Source organism: Rutilus rutilus, assembly GCF_951802725.1.
Source record: "Rutilus rutilus genome assembly, chromosome: 12".
Classification (NCBI taxonomy): domain Eukaryota; kingdom Metazoa; phylum Chordata; class Actinopteri; order Cypriniformes; family Leuciscidae; genus Rutilus; species Rutilus rutilus.
Window position 1 is genome coordinate 27,358,492 of NC_140217.1, and position 19,457 is coordinate 27,377,948.

A 19,457-nucleotide genomic window follows, 5' to 3' on the forward strand; every position below is an offset into this window, starting at 1 on the left:
CAAGATTTATTCCAGTTTGTATTTCCAAACAGATGTCCATTATGGGCAGCTGTTTCAACTGTTATGGTGCTTCTAATATGGCTACTTATTGGTTACGTGTCAATGAATATCTATAATAAACATGCTATATTTTACATAGGCCTATTATAGCCTAATATCAAAATCATTACTTCCTCCAGCAACTGTTCTCTCCATCAGTTTTGCACCTCATAGTAACGGTTCGACCAATAGGATGTCGACTTCCGCTCTTCGAACAAGTTCATTGGATCACAAGAAACACGCGGCTGCAAATAATGTACAAACTCTGACTTTGGCAACTAGTTGGAAGAGAAGCGCATTCTGATTGGCTCCCAAATCTGGAGTGTGCGTGCTCCACAGCACCTAGTGCAAGTGATCCGTTTTGAGGAGAGGCCATTTCGTACCGGAGAAGGGGTTCCGAAAAATGATGTCACTTGTGAATGAAACGACACCGTTACACACGTCGAAATGAGAAGACAATAATTATAAACTCGGTCTTCTTTTCGTGTTTTTAATTATGTGTTATATTAATTACCCGTTAAAACGTAAGCACGAGGAGAGTAGTTCGCTCCACTCTTTTCCGTTGAAACCGGTTCCCCCCGTGCTGTGTGTGCACCGAATGGACTCTTCCTCATGAAGTGAAAGGGCCGGTAGACCTGGTATGAGCTGTTTGAAAAGAGGACTACCGTTTCGTCATGGTAGGACGGAGTGGATTGTAGAGCTGGTATCTACTTTCTGTTCTGTCGGACTGTAAAGAGATATTTTATAAAAAATAATAATAATAATAATAATGCTATATCAAGTGATATTGGATGAGTGAAGCCTGGTGCTTTGACAGCTTTCATGACACGCAGTTACTCTGAAGCAGGCATTCAGACTGTTAAAGTTGAGCTCTCCGTTCAGTCAGAAGAGCTTTTTATGTTTCCTTCATTCGTCTGTGTTGAACATTTGATTTTATGAGAACCTAGTCGATCACCAGAGGACTCAGAACATGTACAATACAGTGTGGACTACGGAGAAAGAAGATGACGACTGGAGGGACGTGATGATGCCCTATTCCACTGAATTAATATTTTACATTGAAATGGACCAGCCGCCAGGTACAGATATAGCATAATTAAACTAACAGCACGCTTGGTTCACTCCAATAATGTAAAATCTTCTTTCCTCACTCTGATATTGTTACAAACCTGACTTTTTCCTCCATGAACCACAAAAGGAAATGTTTGGTACTGGCAGCCTCAGTCACCATTTACTTTCATTGTGTCTTTTTTACCATACAGCGAAAATGAATGGTGACTGAGATGTCATTCTGCATATCTCCTTTTGTGTTCCATAAAAGAATGTCGTTTAGCGTTTTTAACATTTACAGTCTCATTATCGGACATTGCACTCTATCTGCTTAGACAAATGGAGCTTGCATCTCTTAATTTTTGTATTTTATTTTAATGTTATGTACAATGAGTCATGTATGGCTAACATTTAAAATCCCCACTAGTTCTTCCACAAAGAACAATTTCGCCATCTTAAAACCGTCAGTTTGTTAGTTAAATGTGCCTAAGTCGTACTTGAGATGCACTGTCTGCATTAGCATTAGCGTGTGCGTTTTTAATGCACGATAAATGAATTCTCATTCAGACAAGGGAGCCATATTAAATCTTTCTCCCTGTGCAACAGTGCACATCCCTCTATACATTTATTTTAAAATAACATTTCATCTGAATACGAAAGTTCTATCATTTTCTCACACTTGTTCCAAATCTTTTACTTCTTTTTTTTTTCTTAAGTAGAACGCAAAATAAGGAGTTAGGCAGAATGAGCCTCAGTCCCCATTCACTTTTTTAGGCATCTCTTTTCATACAATGAAAGTAGTCGTCATTTTGCATATCTCCAGATTCTCCTTTTAGTTTAACTATCCCTAGAACTTGTGTAAACCTCTATATATCCAGTAATATTGGTTCTGCAGGGAATTTAGGCCTGTAAATGGTTAAATGATATGTTTTTAGAGAGATTGTGTTACAGGTCCTGCTATAGGCTGTCAGTAGATTTGTACCTTTTGCATGGCTCACCATAAATTGTATTAATATGCAAAATGTGGAGAGATCGAAATGCATTCTCTGAGTTTTTGTCACTTTAATTGGTGTTATACAGGATTTTACTCTGTGCTCTTTTCCCTGGCCATTGTAGCAGATAGGGACTTATAGACCAGTGAAGTTACAGAATTATATACTGAGTCCTTGTGGAAGCTCTTTAGGGGTCTTTTGGGAATAAGTTTCCTCGCTTTCTGAATGTTAGTTTTGGTGTTCTGCATTTCTTATTCACATCCAGTGCCATTCATGTGTCATTTGTTAAGCGCTGACACCATTTTATTGCCATTAACAATGATGTCATAGACTGGAAACTGGATCCTATTCAGAAGTCACAGGCATAGTTGACAATGGGTCGTTAATTCATGTCGTTAATTCCTGCAATAAAGAGACGGATGACACTTTTGGAGGCGTGAAATGGGAATGGGAAAAGAGACGGTTTGACGGTTTTTCATGAGGCTGTACTTCCGTGAGACCATTGTGAATGGTTTTAAGGCAGACTGTGTTTAATGCAAAAGCACAAAACACATTTTGTGGATTGTTTCTTAACAGTTTGTCCATGTGTAACATTTGTAGTTAGATTGTGAAGATGGTGCTGTCTTTACCTACCCACAAGCAGTTAACCATGTCTTGGTCCAAATGCAGCCTAATTCCAACAGTGAGCAGAATTGATCTTTCTTTTTTTTTACTTTTACAAAATTCTCTGCGTTGTTCAAAGGAACAAAGCCTAACGCTTTGTCCTAACCTCCTCATTTCCTAGAAAATGAGCTGTGGTGGACTGAACGGATCTGGCAAGCAGGATTGTGGGTTGAATAGCCCTTCGATTGCTCTGCCATGGGGATGAATGAGCACAGCACCGTGTGATCAACCCACACATTAATCTTATCTTTCATTCTGTGCCACTGAACACAGGTTTATCAGATCTCTCCTTATTTCTATCTGTCCGTTTGTCCTTGTGTACTGTCAATAGCCCCTCATTGACTTATCATCTGCTTCTTCCTCAACTCGCGGCACTTTATCTCTGAGACGCCGTTATAAAGGCACTGCGGGACACTGAAATCCGCACGACCCGGGAGAAGATGGATATATTAGTAAGAGTAAGAGTAAGAGTGAGAAGGAAAGGAAAGAAACAGGACATGGTTCCCCTGCAGATGTTCATTAGAATATTTATTACAGCTGAATTGAGATGTGGAAGGCTCAGAGGTACGGCCCAGTTATGTGCGTGCGTCTGCAAACAAGCAAGTGACTGCTTTGTTCCGTTGCAGTATCCAATGAGCACAGGTGCCACGCTGCCCCCAGGGGAAAGTTGGCCCCTGTCTCTTAGGGCCAGTGATGTGTGAGTGTAATAAAGGCTGCCGGAGCCGTGTGCTCTGGGTGGACAACAAAAGTGCAGCGACACCAAAGGGAAAGTCAGCTTCTGACATACCTTAATGGCATTCGTATGACATAAGGGATGGAAATGTCACTGTATCTTTCTTGATGCATGGTTCTTTCTTTGTTCTGTGCCATTTCAGCTGGTTCAGTCCTGCATTTATTTGAGCTTGTTCATTCATAAAAGTGCACAGCAAATACATCTGTTGAGAAAGCAGAGGGTTTTTTAGCACAATGTGAGAAAGCAGCATTTCTCTTTCTCTTTACATTCATGCACATAATATGTGTGTGTGTGTGTGTGTGTGTGTATGTGTATATATATTCGACTAGCTATATATTATTTTTCATTATGACTACATAAACATATCAGCCTATACGTAGATAGAGAATTGTTTTCACATTCTGCTCCGCTCTAAACATATATATATATATATATATATATATTACATACATACATGCATACTATGCACTGAAAAAAATCTTGTAATCTGATGTTTCAAACGATGCAGCTGTGAAGTGGTTCAGTGTATGTGTCCTGTTTCGTGTTCGCCTCAGCGTGTGTTAGCGTCTTTGCCTTGTCTTTCTCTGAGAGGAGTGCTCCCCCCCCCCCCCATTCCCTAGAGCTTTCCGCTCTCTTTCTCCATCTCATATGGTTCAGTCCTGTCCACCTCCCCTCCTGCTTTCTCATTGGCTGCTGCCGATTTCTTCATTGAGAGGGTTTGTTAAGCCAGCAGCATCTGAATTTAGGAGCAGGGATTTTCCCTCTGGCTTTAGTCTGAAAGGCAGTGCGAGGGTGGAGAGAAAGCGAGAGCGAGTGGGAGAGAGGGAGAGGGAGAGAGAAAATAAGAGGACTTGTGTCACAGACAGCTGAGTGCAGGCTGTATACATGCAGCTCAAAAAGGATCCCGAGGAGGACGGTAAGGGAGACACCATTCTTCTTTTCTTCTGCTTTTTCACACTCACTGTCTTTGCTTTCGTCTTTTTTTTTTCTGTCTGTTCATGCTCTGAACAGACTGTCAGGGGAGCACAATGACAATTAGTGTTTGTTCTATTGTGTGGGAAGTGTCCTGGATCTTGTATGAATGGAAACGTGCTTTTGTCAACATGAATTAACATAAGAATTGTGCTTTTTCCAGAACGTGTCATCCTTGATAGCTGTACTCCATTTTCTTGTTTTGTAATTTTTTTTTTTTTGTATTGTGTTAAAATGATTTGAGGCTTAATAAGGTTGTTGTAAGAGTTCAGCTGCAGGGATTGTCTTTTTAGTTATTCATTAGGAATGAACAGAATTAGCGGATCATGATAATATGTGCGCAGAGCGTACCCAACGGACTATTTAAACCACCCATGTGCTTGGTGACACTTTTAATTCATTCCCCCTTGGATCGGGACGTGGCAGCCCACGCCTGCTGCTCTCTTCAATGGCACTGTCATCACTCTCTGCCACACGTCTTTTATCATGCTAATGTACCCCCTAATTTGTACATACAAATCCTAAACTAAACTGTTTATATGTGTGTGGTGGTGTCAGTCTATGTCTGTGTTCTCTTTCAAAGTACAGTTGCTCCATCAGATGTCACCTGTAGAACCAGAAGTTTGAACGTGTCTTTTTGTTGCTGTGCAAAAAACACAACTGCAGTACAATGACCACCTGAGATGATGTTTTGAGCTGCACGTTGCCATTTATGTTTGTTTCCTAAACAATGGACTGCTCATCGTCGATTGCCATAGGTTTCACCTATGGATGTATAGTTTTCTTTGTTCAGACTTGCGCAGCGTTGCATTGCCACTCACTCCCCCTCGTTCTTTCTCATCCTTTCCATCCTACGTCCTGGTCACATTATTTTTCTTACATATGCATTTGCATCTTTCATTACAAGTTTAGAAGGAAAAAAAAGATACGAAAAAAAAATGTTTAACCAAGTTTGTTTTGCATTCATTGTGACGCATGATGGGCTAGTTTAATCTTATATAAATTTGAAAAATACTTTTGCCTTTGTCATTTAAATTGACCCCTTTGTTCAGTTTTGCCATAAATCATGATCGTAATTTGTTTGGATCGGTGAATGGTATTTTTAAAAACGACTGCAAGCTGCGATTATGTGGGCTTTCCATTGTGTGCCCCCCAGCTACGATATCTCTGACACTAACACACATGAGGTGGCTGCCATAATGAGATCACCTAGCCACATCTGTCTTTTTCTTGCTTTCTTTCATTCCATTTCCCATGTTTTTTTTCCATGCTCACACCCCAACAGTAGCTCACAAAGATATCTGTGTTTGTGTTTGTGTGTGTGTGTAGTGGTCACACACTTGCAGAAAGAGCTGACAGTGAGAAAACTGGTAGGCAGGAATTTGAGGTTTCAGGTGGGCTTGTGCACCTGCCTTTTGGCTGCTGCGGAAAGTGAATGAGAAAAAGAGAGGTCATTTCCCGTTCTGGTCGCAGGCTGTTACTGTAGCCGTGAAAGGAGCTTTGTGACGAAATTAAATAAATAAGGCAGAAATATTTGCTTCAGACATATTCATAGAAAAATGTTTGTGCGCTGGTGTTTTCATCTCACACGTTAGTCTTGAAAAGTGAGATATTGAATCTCAGTTTATTGTTTCTCTAAATTACATTAGGGAGTGGAGAAGGAGAGCCATGCGGGTATTTGCAAATGTAATATTAATATGGTGATTATTGTGTTGGTGTAGAGGGAACAGAAGGTTATACATTGTCAAATGACTGTTTATAAGATGCTGTGCTGCACAAACGATCCCCTACCAGACGGTGAGCGTTCTCTCCCCATCCCCCCCATTTTTTTAGCTTCCAAAAGTTCTTTCTCACTTTTTTTTATCAAGGCATTTGGCCGATCTCTTCTCAGACCAACTGAAATGTAGGAATAGTGTGTTTGTGTGCACACCTGCAGGAGCGGAGTTTGGGTGGGGATGTGTCTGTTAGGCTGGCTTCGCTTTGACTGGTTAAAGCTGCTCACCCCACCAGACTAAGGTGTTTCCTGTGGGCCAATGGAGGGAGGAGTTGTCACAGTGTCTCCTTTAACTCTGACTACGCTTATGCTCTCTCACTCCAAAAACCACCACTGCTTTTAATTAATGACGCCCTCAAAGAAAACCATACAACCACCCCTCTCCCCGTCGACCGAAACTTTGAAAAAAAAAACTATGAAGAACTTCACTCAGCAAATGTTGGGAAGTAATGAATCTTAAATGAGAAGGTTTTGGATTTCGGTGACATACCGAAATGTGCCAACACGAGTGTCTTTCACTCTCTCTGATCTTTAACAAATGTATTATTAATTTATTTTATCATTATTTTTCTTTTTAAAGGGGCCAATTGTGCGCAGAGCATTGGGTAATTCAACAATGTGCCAGCAGCAGTGATTCATTAATTTGCTGTAGTGTGTGTTGCATGTCCCTGTGGGCTTTTATATCTGTGACTCACCTCCGGTGTATTGGACTTAAGTCTTGCCTCTTTTCATTCACATGCCAGATAGAAGTTTCCTCAGCTAGAAGGGCCCAGGGAATTATAGAATCTGCTCTGGCTTTTATGACATCCGTAGGCTCTCTTGCTCCTTGCCTTTTCACTTTGCTTAATGGAATAGACCCCTCCCCTATCCTGGCATAGATATACACCCGCTCTCACACAGCCTTGTCTGTGCCAGGCCAATGACAGGTGGGTGACTGTTTTTACAGAAACTTGACGGTTATTATGATGTGACCATATTTGAATTTATCATGGTAATGTTCTTCATGAGCCTGCTTAACTAAGCCATGTCTTCCTTAAACAGTCAACTAGTATTTTAAAGTGTCCGCTCCGCTACCTATTTTTTAAAGTATGTCTTTGGTTTCACTTAAAAGCCTTCTGAATAAACCTGTGAATTGAGAAGAGTGGTGCGCTGCTGTTTCAAGGCCACTGTTGCGAGTTTCAACTAGGTCAGGGGGAGGTTAGTTTGGCTTGGCTAGGTGCAGGTCTTGAACACTGCTTCTTTGTGCATTTTAGACGGACTTGCAGCCTTCAGTTTTTTTGTCTCAAACTAGTAAGTCTTTGCCAGCTGCACCTGGCTGAGCATTTGCAGGTTTCACTGAAGCACTTGCACACAAAAACACGCAAGCACCTTGTTTAGAACAGCTGTAGTTCTCAAAGAAAACCCTTAGATTCATCTAGTTTTGCAAAACCTCATTTGCATGTCATTTAACCATCATTCTTAGCTTGCTTAGAGCCAAAACTAGACTTACTAAGGTTGAAAGATTCACGTCAGGAGATTAGACGTGAGAAAGTTTTCTGTGAAGATGTAGCCCAGCACATACTCTCTCAGCAATATTTCTCAGAGTGAGGGCATTGTGACACACTGCGTGGCTGAGCAGCACATCCTGGTGACCCCTGACCCACAAGATAGCAAGAGCAATATCAGCGTTAGCTTTCCAGCATGTTGTTGCGGCAGCTGTTGTTTGCTTTTGCAGTCAACAAAGAAGCATTTCACTCAAAGGAGAGGAACCTGTTCATTATAGATTCAGTGAATAGTACAGAAGCACCACTGGCTAAGAAGGTCATTTGTTTTTTGTTTATACTTTCGCATGGGCCTAATGGAATGTGGTGTTGTTGCATTTTCCGTGAAAACTGATCTTTTGCATTTTCAGTGGAAATGATTGCTTTTTCCGAAACAAACTTGTCTGACTATAGATGACGTCAATGAGAATTAAAGGCATTCTATGGGAAAATTGAGAATAGTTCAATGAAGTAGCCTAGTGTTTTTTGTGTGTGTGTGTGTGTGTGTGTGTGTGTGTGTGTATTGTGTGGCATAAAGTCTGTATTTTATGTATTTTAGATAAAGAGTGATACTAGGATTATTGTTTTCTTACCTTTTTGCTCAATTTGGGTTCTTTTGGCAGCTCAAACTTATTAAGTGGGATCGTACTTGTGTGTTCAACCCTCCAAATGAACAGCCATACTTTAACACAGACGTCCACTTACTTTAATCTCTAAGGAGATTAGGTTTTCATCTGTTAGGTCACAACTTTTTGATCTAATTCTTATCTTAAGGATTGATCATGACCTCAGAAGATTTTGCTCTAAGATAAATCTCTCTCATTTCTTCTGCAGCTCTTCCTCCCAAGCCTACAAAACCCATGACACCCGTAAACGGCAACGGTGTGAAAGAAGCCGCCAGCGGCTCATTGCACGAAGCAGAATGGTACTGGGGAGACATATCAAGGTAAGAGTCACTTGACACTAGACTTCATTTCTCACTTGTTTGCACTTCTCTCTGTTCTGCTCTGAAAATCGTTCCCCGTGTCGGTTAGCTCATAGTTGAACACATATGGCAGTGTGGACGTCAGGTGATAGTTGGCCTGTGAAGTCATGAGACAACATGCAGATCAGATGAAAATCTCTCTGGGTTCTCTCAGGATGTTTCTTGCTCTTCAGGAAATGTCAGATTCTTGTCTTCCATTCCCTCCACCTGATGGCTTCTGTGTTGGTAGCCTGAGGTGAAGTCTCACATGCAGCTCTGGCATGTCATGTTGCTCATTCAGCAGTCTGCGCTCTGCTGCTGGATCTCTAACAAGGCCACTGTGCACTGCTCTGCAAACTTTTTTCTGTTCTTTCTTTTATGTGAGCTGGTGAACTTATTTTGATCTCTCCTTCTTTTGGCTCACTTATCCTGGTGGCATGTACGCTTTGCTGCAGCTGTACAAAAGCAAAAAGGCAATGAAATGGGGGAGAGATGCAGGGTGCAGTGGTTTAGTTGCCATTACTTAAGGCGAGGGATAGAAGAGCCCAAATCTCCAAAATGTCTGGCCAGTTTCCAACACAATCCATAAAACTGTCAGGTTTTTGCAGATTAGTCTGCTGCTTAGTGACCAGCTTTAGACTCGTTTGATGTTGGGAGAGTAGAAATTCTGCTGAGATACTCACAGATCTTTGAAGCCTCGCTGTCCTTTAACTCACACAGTCCCTTCCCAGATAAACTTGAGCTGCTTTTAGCTCTGTCCTTAGTGCTTTACTAGTTTAAGAATCAAAGACTAACTAGGCTAGTCACTCTAGGCATTAAATAAAGCAGAATTCCAAAGCAAAGTGATACTGACCATTACATTTCAAATGTGGACAGCCATTATGACACATTGAATAATGTGTGCATCAAAATCCTGTTATACTGCACAGCTATAGACCTTATGTAGCCCCGCCCCTTTTCAGCGCTGCGCTCGTTGTCTTTTGACTTCCGGTCTGTATTTTCACAGTGATTTTGCGTGTTTATGAATGAACGGCTCGTTTTAAAATCTTCCCGGTCGACTGACATTTAAGTCATCTGCTTTAAACATTACAGTCCTCATGATAACTTTCGTTAACTTTACATTAAGTAAATCCACTTCAAAAGCTAATTACTCCTGGACAGCAGCGCCATAGAAATATACAGAGCGACCGCAAAAACGGAAGTTAAAAGACAATATTCTAAAGATGGCGGCACCCTCGTTTCTCTGGTGCATAAGGTCTATACAAGTTTTGGTTAAAGCAGTTGGTTTTTTGGTGGTGTTTTTTTTTTTTTTTTTTTTAGCCTGTAAAATGTTCCTAACTGATCATTTTCTGTGTAGTGGTAGTGTGTTGGAAGATTTGACTTAGCAGATCAGATTTAGAACTACTGGACATGTTGTTTCAGTTGAGTACGTAGTAATGGTTCTCAGCCATGTTAATCATGTTAGTCTTGGTTTTGTTTTCTTCTATATTTGAGTTTAAAGGGATAGTTCCCCCAAAAATGAAAATTATCTCATGATTTACTCACCCTCAAGTCATCATAGGTGTATATGACATTCTTTTTTCAGACGAATACAGTCGGAGTTATTAAAAAAGTTCCTGGCTCTTCCAAGCTTTATAATGGCAGTGAATGGCAGTTTCTGTTTTGAAGTCCATAAAAATGCATCCATTCAGCATAAAAGTGCTCCACACGGCTCCTGGGGGTTAATAAAGACCATCTGAAGCGAAGCGATGCGTTTGTGCAAGAAAAATATCCATATTTAAAACTTTAACCGTACATACGGATTCCACTTAAGTCTTAAGCGCAACTTATGTGAGCAATGCAACGTACTGCTGATATTTACGCTATGATGCACTACGGTACTTCCGACGTCACAAGTTGCGCTTTAGGGGTCAGTAGACTGCGTATGGCCATTTGGCCGGAAGAATTTTACTTTGTAACATGTTAAAGCAACACCAAAGCACTTTTCCTCTTCGGTCCCCCTACAGGTTGGAAGCGGCATTGTCCATTACTGCTGTCTTAATAATTTAGCCTACCGCAGCCTACTGTCGCGCACTCACATTATTTGTTTAGCTTTGGAAATAACGATGTCCACAGACAAGGTAGAGTATGTTGCATGATTTTATGAAAGTATGATGTATTGCAACATCAGAAATGGCAATTTTTTTTATATAGGCTCCACCCATCGGCTATAGTAACGCTTGCCGTAAAGCAAGTCAAATTTGTAGTTTCTTATGTCTCATTCGAACTCCAGATCTGCTACACGATCTGGCAAACTTGCATAGTGCGGTTATAGCCGATAGAGGCCCTGTTACGAGTTGATGAACCACTGAAACGATTTTGGAAACATTATTTTAAGGTACAAAATAATCTTTGGTGTTGCTTTAAATATTCATACTTTTCTTACACAAACTCATCGCTTCGCTTCAGAAGCCCTTTATTAACCCCCTGGTGCCATGTGGAGCACTTTTATAATGGATGGATGCACTTTTATGGACTTCAAAACAGAAACAGCCATTCACTGCCATTATAAATCTTGGAAGAACCAGGACATTTTTTTTAATAACTCTGATTGTATTCGTCTGAAAGAAGAATGTCATATAGCCTACACCTAGGATGACTTGAGGGTGAGTAAATCATGGGTCACTAATTTTCATTTTTGGGTGAACTATCCCTTTAAAGGTGCATTGCGCAAGTCTCTGAGTTTTTGCAGAACTATGCCCCCTTCTGGCGACACACGAAACTGCAACCAGAGTTGTGCACGCGGTTATGTGAAGTTTGCGTTGGGGTTTGGGATGAACTAGAAGCCGGTCTCTTTGAATCCATCTTCTACTTTTGCAAAAGTCGCTTGAGTTGTCTTCGCTGATGCGGATAATGGCGGTGAATACACAAACCTGCCAGACATAGCCAGGTAAGCGTGAACGCGCATGACGTCACGCCCAGTCGATTCCGACCCGAATCCCTCTTATTTATTTTACTGTACAGGATTATAGAGGCAATCGCAGTGATCATAGAAGGGCTCATTCAGCCCATCAGGCAATTGTTTAAGCATGTATGGGTTAGAAAAATGGGTATTTTTAACATGAAAAGTTGCTTAATGCACCTTTAAGGCCAATATGACAAACATTGACTATAATATGTACGTACTTAATTACTTCCTTATCGTATTGTGCACAATTCATCTGTGCATGTTATTTCAAACATGTTTTTCTTAACAATTGCTTTATCATAGGTGTTTATCAAAATTAAGGCTGCATAACATGGTAAAAAAATTATAGTATTATAGTGTCAAATATAACTGTGCTTTTCCCAGCACATCTAGTTCATTGTCCAAGTATCTCCTCCATCCAGCTGTTTTTAAATACAAAAACACATCCCAGGTTCTCCACTTTACACTGGCATCACTACTGCTTGCTCATCATGCGTTCAACGTCATTGGTGAACGGTCGCTAACCTAGTCTTTCCTCTTCTCCCTGCATCTTCATACACTTTAATATATTTAAATCATATTGCAATACTTTTTGCGCTGAAGATCTTGTTTCATTTGTCACATGACAAGTGAAATTGCTTGTGAATATCATTTCATGTTGATCTGATTGCTAAAATGATTGGAAGCTTCTCAAATCCAAACATTTTACTAAAATAGGGCACCTCCCTTTAACAGTGAACTTGCTGATACAGTGCAGCCTAAAAATGTACCTGATTCCCACAGCTCCTATTGTAGGAGGTTAGAGATGACTCCTCCCCCAGAAAGGTGGGAGCATTGCTTAGTCAAAGGCTCCTTACCTCAGCAGCCCAAAATAGGCTAAATATACCCCCTCCTGAGAGCCAGGGTCAGCTGAGCTCCAGCATGACTAGGTTGTTGGCTGTCAGGAGAATGGGAGGAGAACTGAGAGTCGAGTGGTGTGACATTCCTCCCAGACTGACTAAAATAGAGAAGGGGGCAAAAAAGCAGGAAAGTCTTTGAAGCCTGACAGCTCCTCCGCTGGTCGTCTGGAGGCATTTTTAAAGCGGCAGACTGTCTGATTTCAAGACGAGCTAGAGGCATCAGTGTACATGTGGGCGTGCAGGACGAGGTCAACAGTTAAACTGTTCAAAGATGTCTCGCTCTCTCCCAGACAGCATGGTCACAGACCGTGCCTTTGCCCTCTGCCAGACCAAATACAGCCGGGCAAAGATAAATAATTTTTTTGTGTGTCATCACTTTCCGAAAAGTGAAGTACAAGGAACTTATTTTTGCTGAAATTACTAATTACCAAGAGCAAGATTTGATGTTGTAATACAAGATTTGAGTATTTGCACCACTCACTCTTTTCTTTCTCCATCATTTCTGTGCAGGGAAGAGGTGAATGACAAACTGAGAGACATGCCCGATGGTACTTTCCTGGTACGGGACGCCTCGACCAAGATGCAGGGAGATTACACGCTAACGCTAAGGTAACTCAGAATATTTTCGAGACCTTCTTCAAAACCTCTCATTCTGTCTTTATTGAGCCGTGGTCCAACACAATCCTCTTTTCCCTGCAGGAAAGGTGGAAACAATAAGCTAATAAAGATCTACCACCGAGATGGGAAGTACGGTTTCTCCGACCCGCTCACATTCGGTTCAGTGGTGGAGCTCATCAGTCACTACAGGCACGAGTCACTGGCCCAGTACAACACCAAACTGGACGTTAAGCTCATGTATCCGGTCTCCCGCTTCCAGCAGGTAAATGGGTTTAGGTTGTGGGTGGGGGTATCATATTTACAGCCTCCCTGCCTTTCCTTTTACCTCTTTGTCCTCCCACCTCACCCTCCCTCACTCCGACCTTAAAGAGCGTGTTTGCTGAATGAATTGTGCTGCTTGTTGTGAGTGAAACTGCAGAGGCAGCAGATGCTTTTGGCATGAAATATTACTTTGTTTATTGCCACAGCAGCGCACCTCCTAAATAATTGCACACATCCACAATGTCGAAAGGCCATCCAGGCATTTATTTGTTTCCCCCTTTCTCCCTTGCCCTCCCGGTATCTTTCTCAGACACACAGGTGCTCATTATTTAGGGGGTTCCACAAATGTAAGCCCTTGAGAGGCACTTACAGATTCCAAGATTTTTATAAATGATTCCTGGAAGAAAATTCCTGAAAAATGGCTTTCACTTTGTAAGCAAAACCTGCAGTTTGTTTCTGCGAGCAGTCCTTTTTTCCCACCTCACTTTTCTCCTCTCAGCAATTCATATCAATAACGATGCATTTACTCTCGCTCTCTCAGGATCAGCTGGTGAAAGAGGACAACATTGATGCAGTGGGGAGGAAACTCCAGGAATATCACAATCAATATCAGGAGAAGAGTAAAGAATATGACAGACTCTATGAGGAGCACACAAAAACCTCACAGGTACGCCTCTTAGAACATTGTTATATGATCGATAGACAACCAAACCATTTGCTCCAGCACTACACGCCACATGTATGACATGGACACAATTTAGTTTGTTTCAGAAGCCGATTGACCAATTAACCAACTCTATTAAGAGGCACAGCCCTTTTAGGTCGCATCACATACTATATATTTTTTTATTTGATTGCAGGAGATCCAGATGAAACGTACTGCAATAGAGGCCTTCAACGAGACCATTAAAATTTTTGAAGAACAATGTCACACACAGGAACGCTACAGTAAAGAATACATTGAGAGATTCCGCAGAGAGGGCAACGACAAAGAGATTGAGAGGTACGCAAAGTCCACAGTTACGAGCTCTCCGTTTGGCAGCCTTGATCTATGGGTTTACAAACTGTTCTTGTTTCTTTCTCAGGATCATGATGAACTACGAGAAGCTCAAATCCCGTTTGGGTGAGATTCACGACAGTAAGACCCGGCTTGAACAGGACCTGAAAACGCAGGCCATGGACAACAGGGAGACGGACAAGAAAATGAACAGCCTAAAGCCAGATCTTATTCAGCTCAGAAAGATTAGAGATCAGTACCTTGTGTAAGAAGCCTTCCTTTTGTCACCATTATTGTTATGTTTGAGTGGACAGTTTTTCCTCCCTGTATTAACACACTATTGCTTCTTTCCCATGCAGTTGGCTCAATCATAAAGGTGTTCGACAGAAACGAATAAACGATTGGCTGGGGATCAAAAACGAGAACACGGATGAGTAAGTTAAATCATCATGTATTACTTTAAATTTGAGATCACAGGTTTAGTAAATATCTGGCTCCATCACAGCATCTAACACATTTCTTCTCATAATCACAGCACCTACTTTGTGAGTGAGGAGGATGAGAATCTGCCACATTACGATGAGAAGAGCTGGTTTGTAGGTGACCTGAACCGAACGCAGGCGGAGGACTTGCTACTCGGCAAACCTGACGGAGCCTTCCTCATCCGCGAGAGCAGCAAGAAGGGCTGTTACGCCTGCTCTGTTGTGTGAGTATCTTAAGATGAAGTAGTGAAGGGAGAGTTATGGCAATGAAACAGGAGAAACATGATTTATGCATGCATCTACAAAATGTGATCTCATCTCCATGTTAAGTTTTTTTTTTTTGTGTGTGTGTGTGTGTGTCATTATAATTTGAATTGATATTTTTCAAGTCAATCTTTTGTGTCATGTTTTAGTTTATCTTACTCACTAAAATGGTATATAGTTTTAGAAGAAAATAACGTTTTAGTTCAATATAATATACAACAAACTTTAAAATTTATTAGGGCTGTTTCAGTCGATAAAGTTTTTTTTTTTGGTGCCTCCACCTATTCTGTCACATAGAGGTATACAAATCTGTTCAGCTTATTCTTTTAGGCTATTTTGTTGTTAGTACTGACCTAGCATGTGAGAGATACAGGTTAAAATCTGGTCTCCTGTTTCTGGTCCCCAATAACTTCCCATCTCATCTCCACAATAAAAAGTTAGCATAATTAAAGTTAGATCTATTTTTCTCAGACTTTCTTAATATTTATTAAGGCTGTACCTTTTCCCAGTTATGCAATACACAACACATCAATGTATTGATCCCATTTGATTGTTCTGCAAGACTGAATCAGTCACCTTTAGCGCTTTATTAACTTTGCTTGTCATTGAGCAAACGGATTGCTTTTTATCTTTGTCTGAGGTCAGATTCTGGTTCAGAATCACCTTGATAATGAGATCTCTCATGTTTCTGTCTGTAGTGTGGAAGGCGAGGTGAAGCACTGCGTCATCTACAGCACACCCCGCGGATATGGTTTCGCAGAGCCCTACAACTTGTACAGCACTCTGAAAGACTTGGTACTGCACTACCACCAGACCTCACTGGTCCAGCACAATGACTCGCTCAACGTGCGGCTGGCGTACCCAGTGTATGCACAGATGTCCTCAGGCCCCCGGAGATGAAGACTTGCCCTCCCCCCCGCCCAAAAATAAAAACAACAACTCTAGACTCATGGGAGGGTGTTCTGAACAAAAAAAAACATACTAACAAAAAAGAAAGAAACACTTGCTGCAACACACACGTCAGCCACCTTGGAGTTATATATTTTTACAAGAACAATTTGGAGGGCATTCTTTCTAAAGACTGCTTGATTTGCACAAGGAAGTTTTAAATGTTTGTGAATGTGAAAAAAAAGCAGAAGGAAGCAGAGGAGGCGAGTTTCAGGTGACCTGCGCTGCTACCTAAACTCCAGCTGGGACTTTTTTTACATGCTCCATTTTAGCTTTTAGCTTAAGCTTCTTCTTTTTTCTTCCTGCCTTTATTTTCTCACATCCTTCCATTTTTCAGTCAGTTTTTTTTTTTTTTTTTTTTTTATTGTATTGTATTGTTTTGCATACTACTTAACTAAATGTAAGGCAGGAAAATATTTAGTTTGTTTAAATTTCTTCATTTCTCTTTCACTCTACGTTTAAAAAAGGCAAAAACTATGTAGCAAACAGACGACTGACACTTTCCAGTGTCCTCACAGTGACTGCTGCTGAATGAGGGATTGTGGGATGGTTTGGGAGGGCACAAGTGAAAATGTGTAGTAGTCTTAAAAAGAAAAGCTTGTTTTAAAACTAACCTTAGAGGTGTTTTTTTTTTTTTTTTTTTTTTTTGACTGGATTAAAATTCCTTTCTAAGCAGTTAAGATTGTTACAGTTCAGTACAGACCAAAGTTGGCATGGGGAGGACTTTTTTTTATTTATTTTTTTTAAATTTGGCTTATATTAATTAAGTGGAAAGGTACGCAATACACATTGTTTGCAAACTACACAAAATAGATTGCATCTGTGTCCTGTGAATGGAAGCTCTGTTTTTTTGTTTGTTTTTACGAACCAAAATCGCATGCACAGACACAGTCGACATAAAGCACTTATATAGAAATATGACCGCTGCACGTGTGTACACCAAATTTGAAAAAACAATTATTCATGTGTGGTTTTTAAGTAATGTGGCATCTTAATGCTTAATGTCTGGTCTAGAGCAATTGGATTTATGTAACTGTCAGACATATGTGCAAGAAAATGTTCTTTAGTAAGCGGGAGCAGCGTTATATCAGATGTGCTTTTGTACGTAACTTGAAAAAAGTGCAATCCAGCTTTTGATGGTAGAGAAGTGGTCTGTCAGAGAGATACACAAACTGCTCTCAGTTGCATCAAAAAGCGATAATCACTTGAACCTTTTGAAGAATTTCCTTTGGAAAAAAAATCCCCTTTATTGCCTCGTTCTTTTTTTTTTTTTTTTTTTTTTGCAGGTTGACTCGTTCTGTATCAGAAAAGAGAAAGTACACTTTTCATTGTTTGGCTGCCTGTTGGTTTTAATGTCGCACAATAAAACCTTTATGAAAATATATTCACAGCTATATGCACAATATTCACTGTCGGTACGTTAGTTATGTCAATTCCTGTTACTTTATGGGCTTCTGGCATGCATATGTCCAGTTGAGAATTTCAATTCACATTGTCATTTTTCTTTCGCTCTCACAGTTTCCCCACTTTTTACAATTCGGCCATATGTTGCAAGCGCTACAAGCAGACTGTTACAGTTTTACGGGCCATTGACCAGCACAGACAGCCAGTGGGATTCGCCCTCACCCACCACTGCAACTACCCAACTCACCTCTCAATGCACAGCATGCTACATAAAATAAAAAAGCAGTATATAGTGAAAACTGAATTCAACTAAATGACATTATTTGTCAAAACACTCATGGCTTTTCATAACTGTTTTATGTTTTGATGCAATTTGTACATTTTCGTAAAAATCTGCTTGCGGCCATTTGATGGTTGGTTACTTTTTTCCACGTGAATGGTACAAATTCACATGAAATCGCCAAAGCAAAAAATGGTTCTAGTTTCTCATGAGACCAGGTTGTTATTTGTTTATAAAGTGTTCACTGTGTTATTTGAGAAGGAAACCTTCAGGTGAAGTCAACTGGTGGATGGTTAGTGGGTGAATTTGATGGTGATGGGCCCAAATAGAAAGAGCATTCAGTCAGATCAGCTGTTGAGTTGAACTTACAACCTACAGTCCTAATGAAAACCACATGCAGACAGGGCAACGGATGGAGGTTTTTCCCATCCGCTATTCATTTCAGCTGCCCTTCCTTTTTGCTTTTGCAAGTGAGGGTTGATTTGGTGTTATTGGCAGGACTCCGCGTTCTTGTCTAGTCTGCTCTACCATCGCTGTGGCACGACCTGAACACGCTAACCTCGGCAGATCAGCTGCTTGATTTTGGTTTGGCCGTTTACAAATACGTCTTTGCAGCTTTGGTGTTGCCATCTTTTCTATGGGTTACTGTGTTCTATAGCATAGGTCCAGCTTTATTTTCCTCATTTTATTCTATCCTCCAAATGTTTTGAGGTTCAGATTCATGTTTTTGTTGTTGTTGTTGTTGTGTTTGTTTGAAGCTGGGCCCTTGAGGGGGCCCCTGTCTATTACTTGAACTCTTGCATCACTCACCATTGAATGTCTTTAATACATAGATACATTTATTAAAACACGGGAAATCCCTTTTATGGCATGAATGGATTGAGTATAAAACGTGTGAACATTTACTCTTTAAGACTGGAACTCATCTTGTGTGTTTTGTTGAAAGTAAAGGGGTTTATTTATGTTCACTGAGCTCAAATATTATTATTATTGGAGTCCAGTATAGCACACATCATATTTGAAAGTATTAGAGTTATTTACTAGGCTGGTCACAGGCTTATTTTATGTTAGACAATTCACGCCATGGTCATACCTGACATTGTTTGTTTTGATCACCTTTTTTTGCTATTTTTATTAGCGTTTTCGCAGGCATTGAGACCAAAGATTTAAGTTTGGTTTGTTTTATTTTCTTGCGTAGTACTAGTTTTGAAGAGATGCATAATCTTCTTCCCTTGTATTTCAATTGCCTTGCTTCCTTGCAAACTTAATTTTGTGTCTTAGGTTTTGGTTTGCTATCGCTAGCCCTAAAATAACAATGTTTTTATTACTGTCCACATATTTAAGGGTTCACTGTGGATTGGCTGGGGTGCATTTTTTGCCATTTTAAACCTGATGACAATTTGTTTACTGAAATTAAATGTAGTTTTGTTTAGTCTCAAAGTGAACAGACTGGCCTAAAGTGAATTTTTGCACTCACTATTTGTAAAAGGTATACTTTTTTTTGTGTGTGTGTGCCATCATAGTTTTTCCTTGTCATGAACTTGTCTGTTAGGTCACTAAACCATCTCTAAAATCACCCAAATCAAGTGTTTCTTTGCCTCTTTTATTTACAGAATAGTCTCGCATTCACAGACTCCAGCCGTTTCTTTT

General features: G+C 40.5%; 1 protein-coding gene across 4 annotated transcripts in view; it reads left to right on the forward strand.

Moving 5' to 3' along the window:
- The window catches only part of pik3r3b (phosphoinositide-3-kinase, regulatory subunit 3b (gamma)), a 175,753-nt gene extending 158,254 nt beyond the window's left edge, over window positions 1-17,499 (forward strand). For 2 of the 4 annotated variants that reach the window (XM_084425505.1, XM_084425506.1), the window contains exons 8-16: window positions 8,578-8,689; window positions 13,064-13,162; window positions 13,253-13,433; window positions 13,974-14,099; window positions 14,293-14,435; window positions 14,518-14,694; window positions 14,789-14,863; window positions 14,965-15,135; window positions 15,874-16,709. In XM_084425505.1, coding sequence (XP_084281631.1) covers window positions 8,578-8,689; window positions 13,064-13,162; window positions 13,253-13,433; window positions 13,974-14,099; window positions 14,293-14,435; window positions 14,518-14,694; window positions 14,789-14,863; window positions 14,965-15,135; window positions 15,874-16,075 — 1,286 coding nt within the window. In that variant the 3' untranslated portion in view covers window positions 16,076-16,709. Of the gene's footprint in view, window positions 1-686; window positions 1,119-4,211; window positions 4,394-8,577; window positions 8,690-13,063; window positions 13,163-13,252; window positions 13,434-13,973; window positions 14,100-14,292; window positions 14,436-14,517; window positions 14,695-14,788; window positions 14,864-14,964; window positions 15,136-15,873 lie in introns of those variants that run through there. The other 2 variants (XM_084425507.1, XM_084425508.1) reach the window with 2 other exon arrangements.
- Window positions 17,500-19,457: the final 1,958 nt, after the last annotated feature.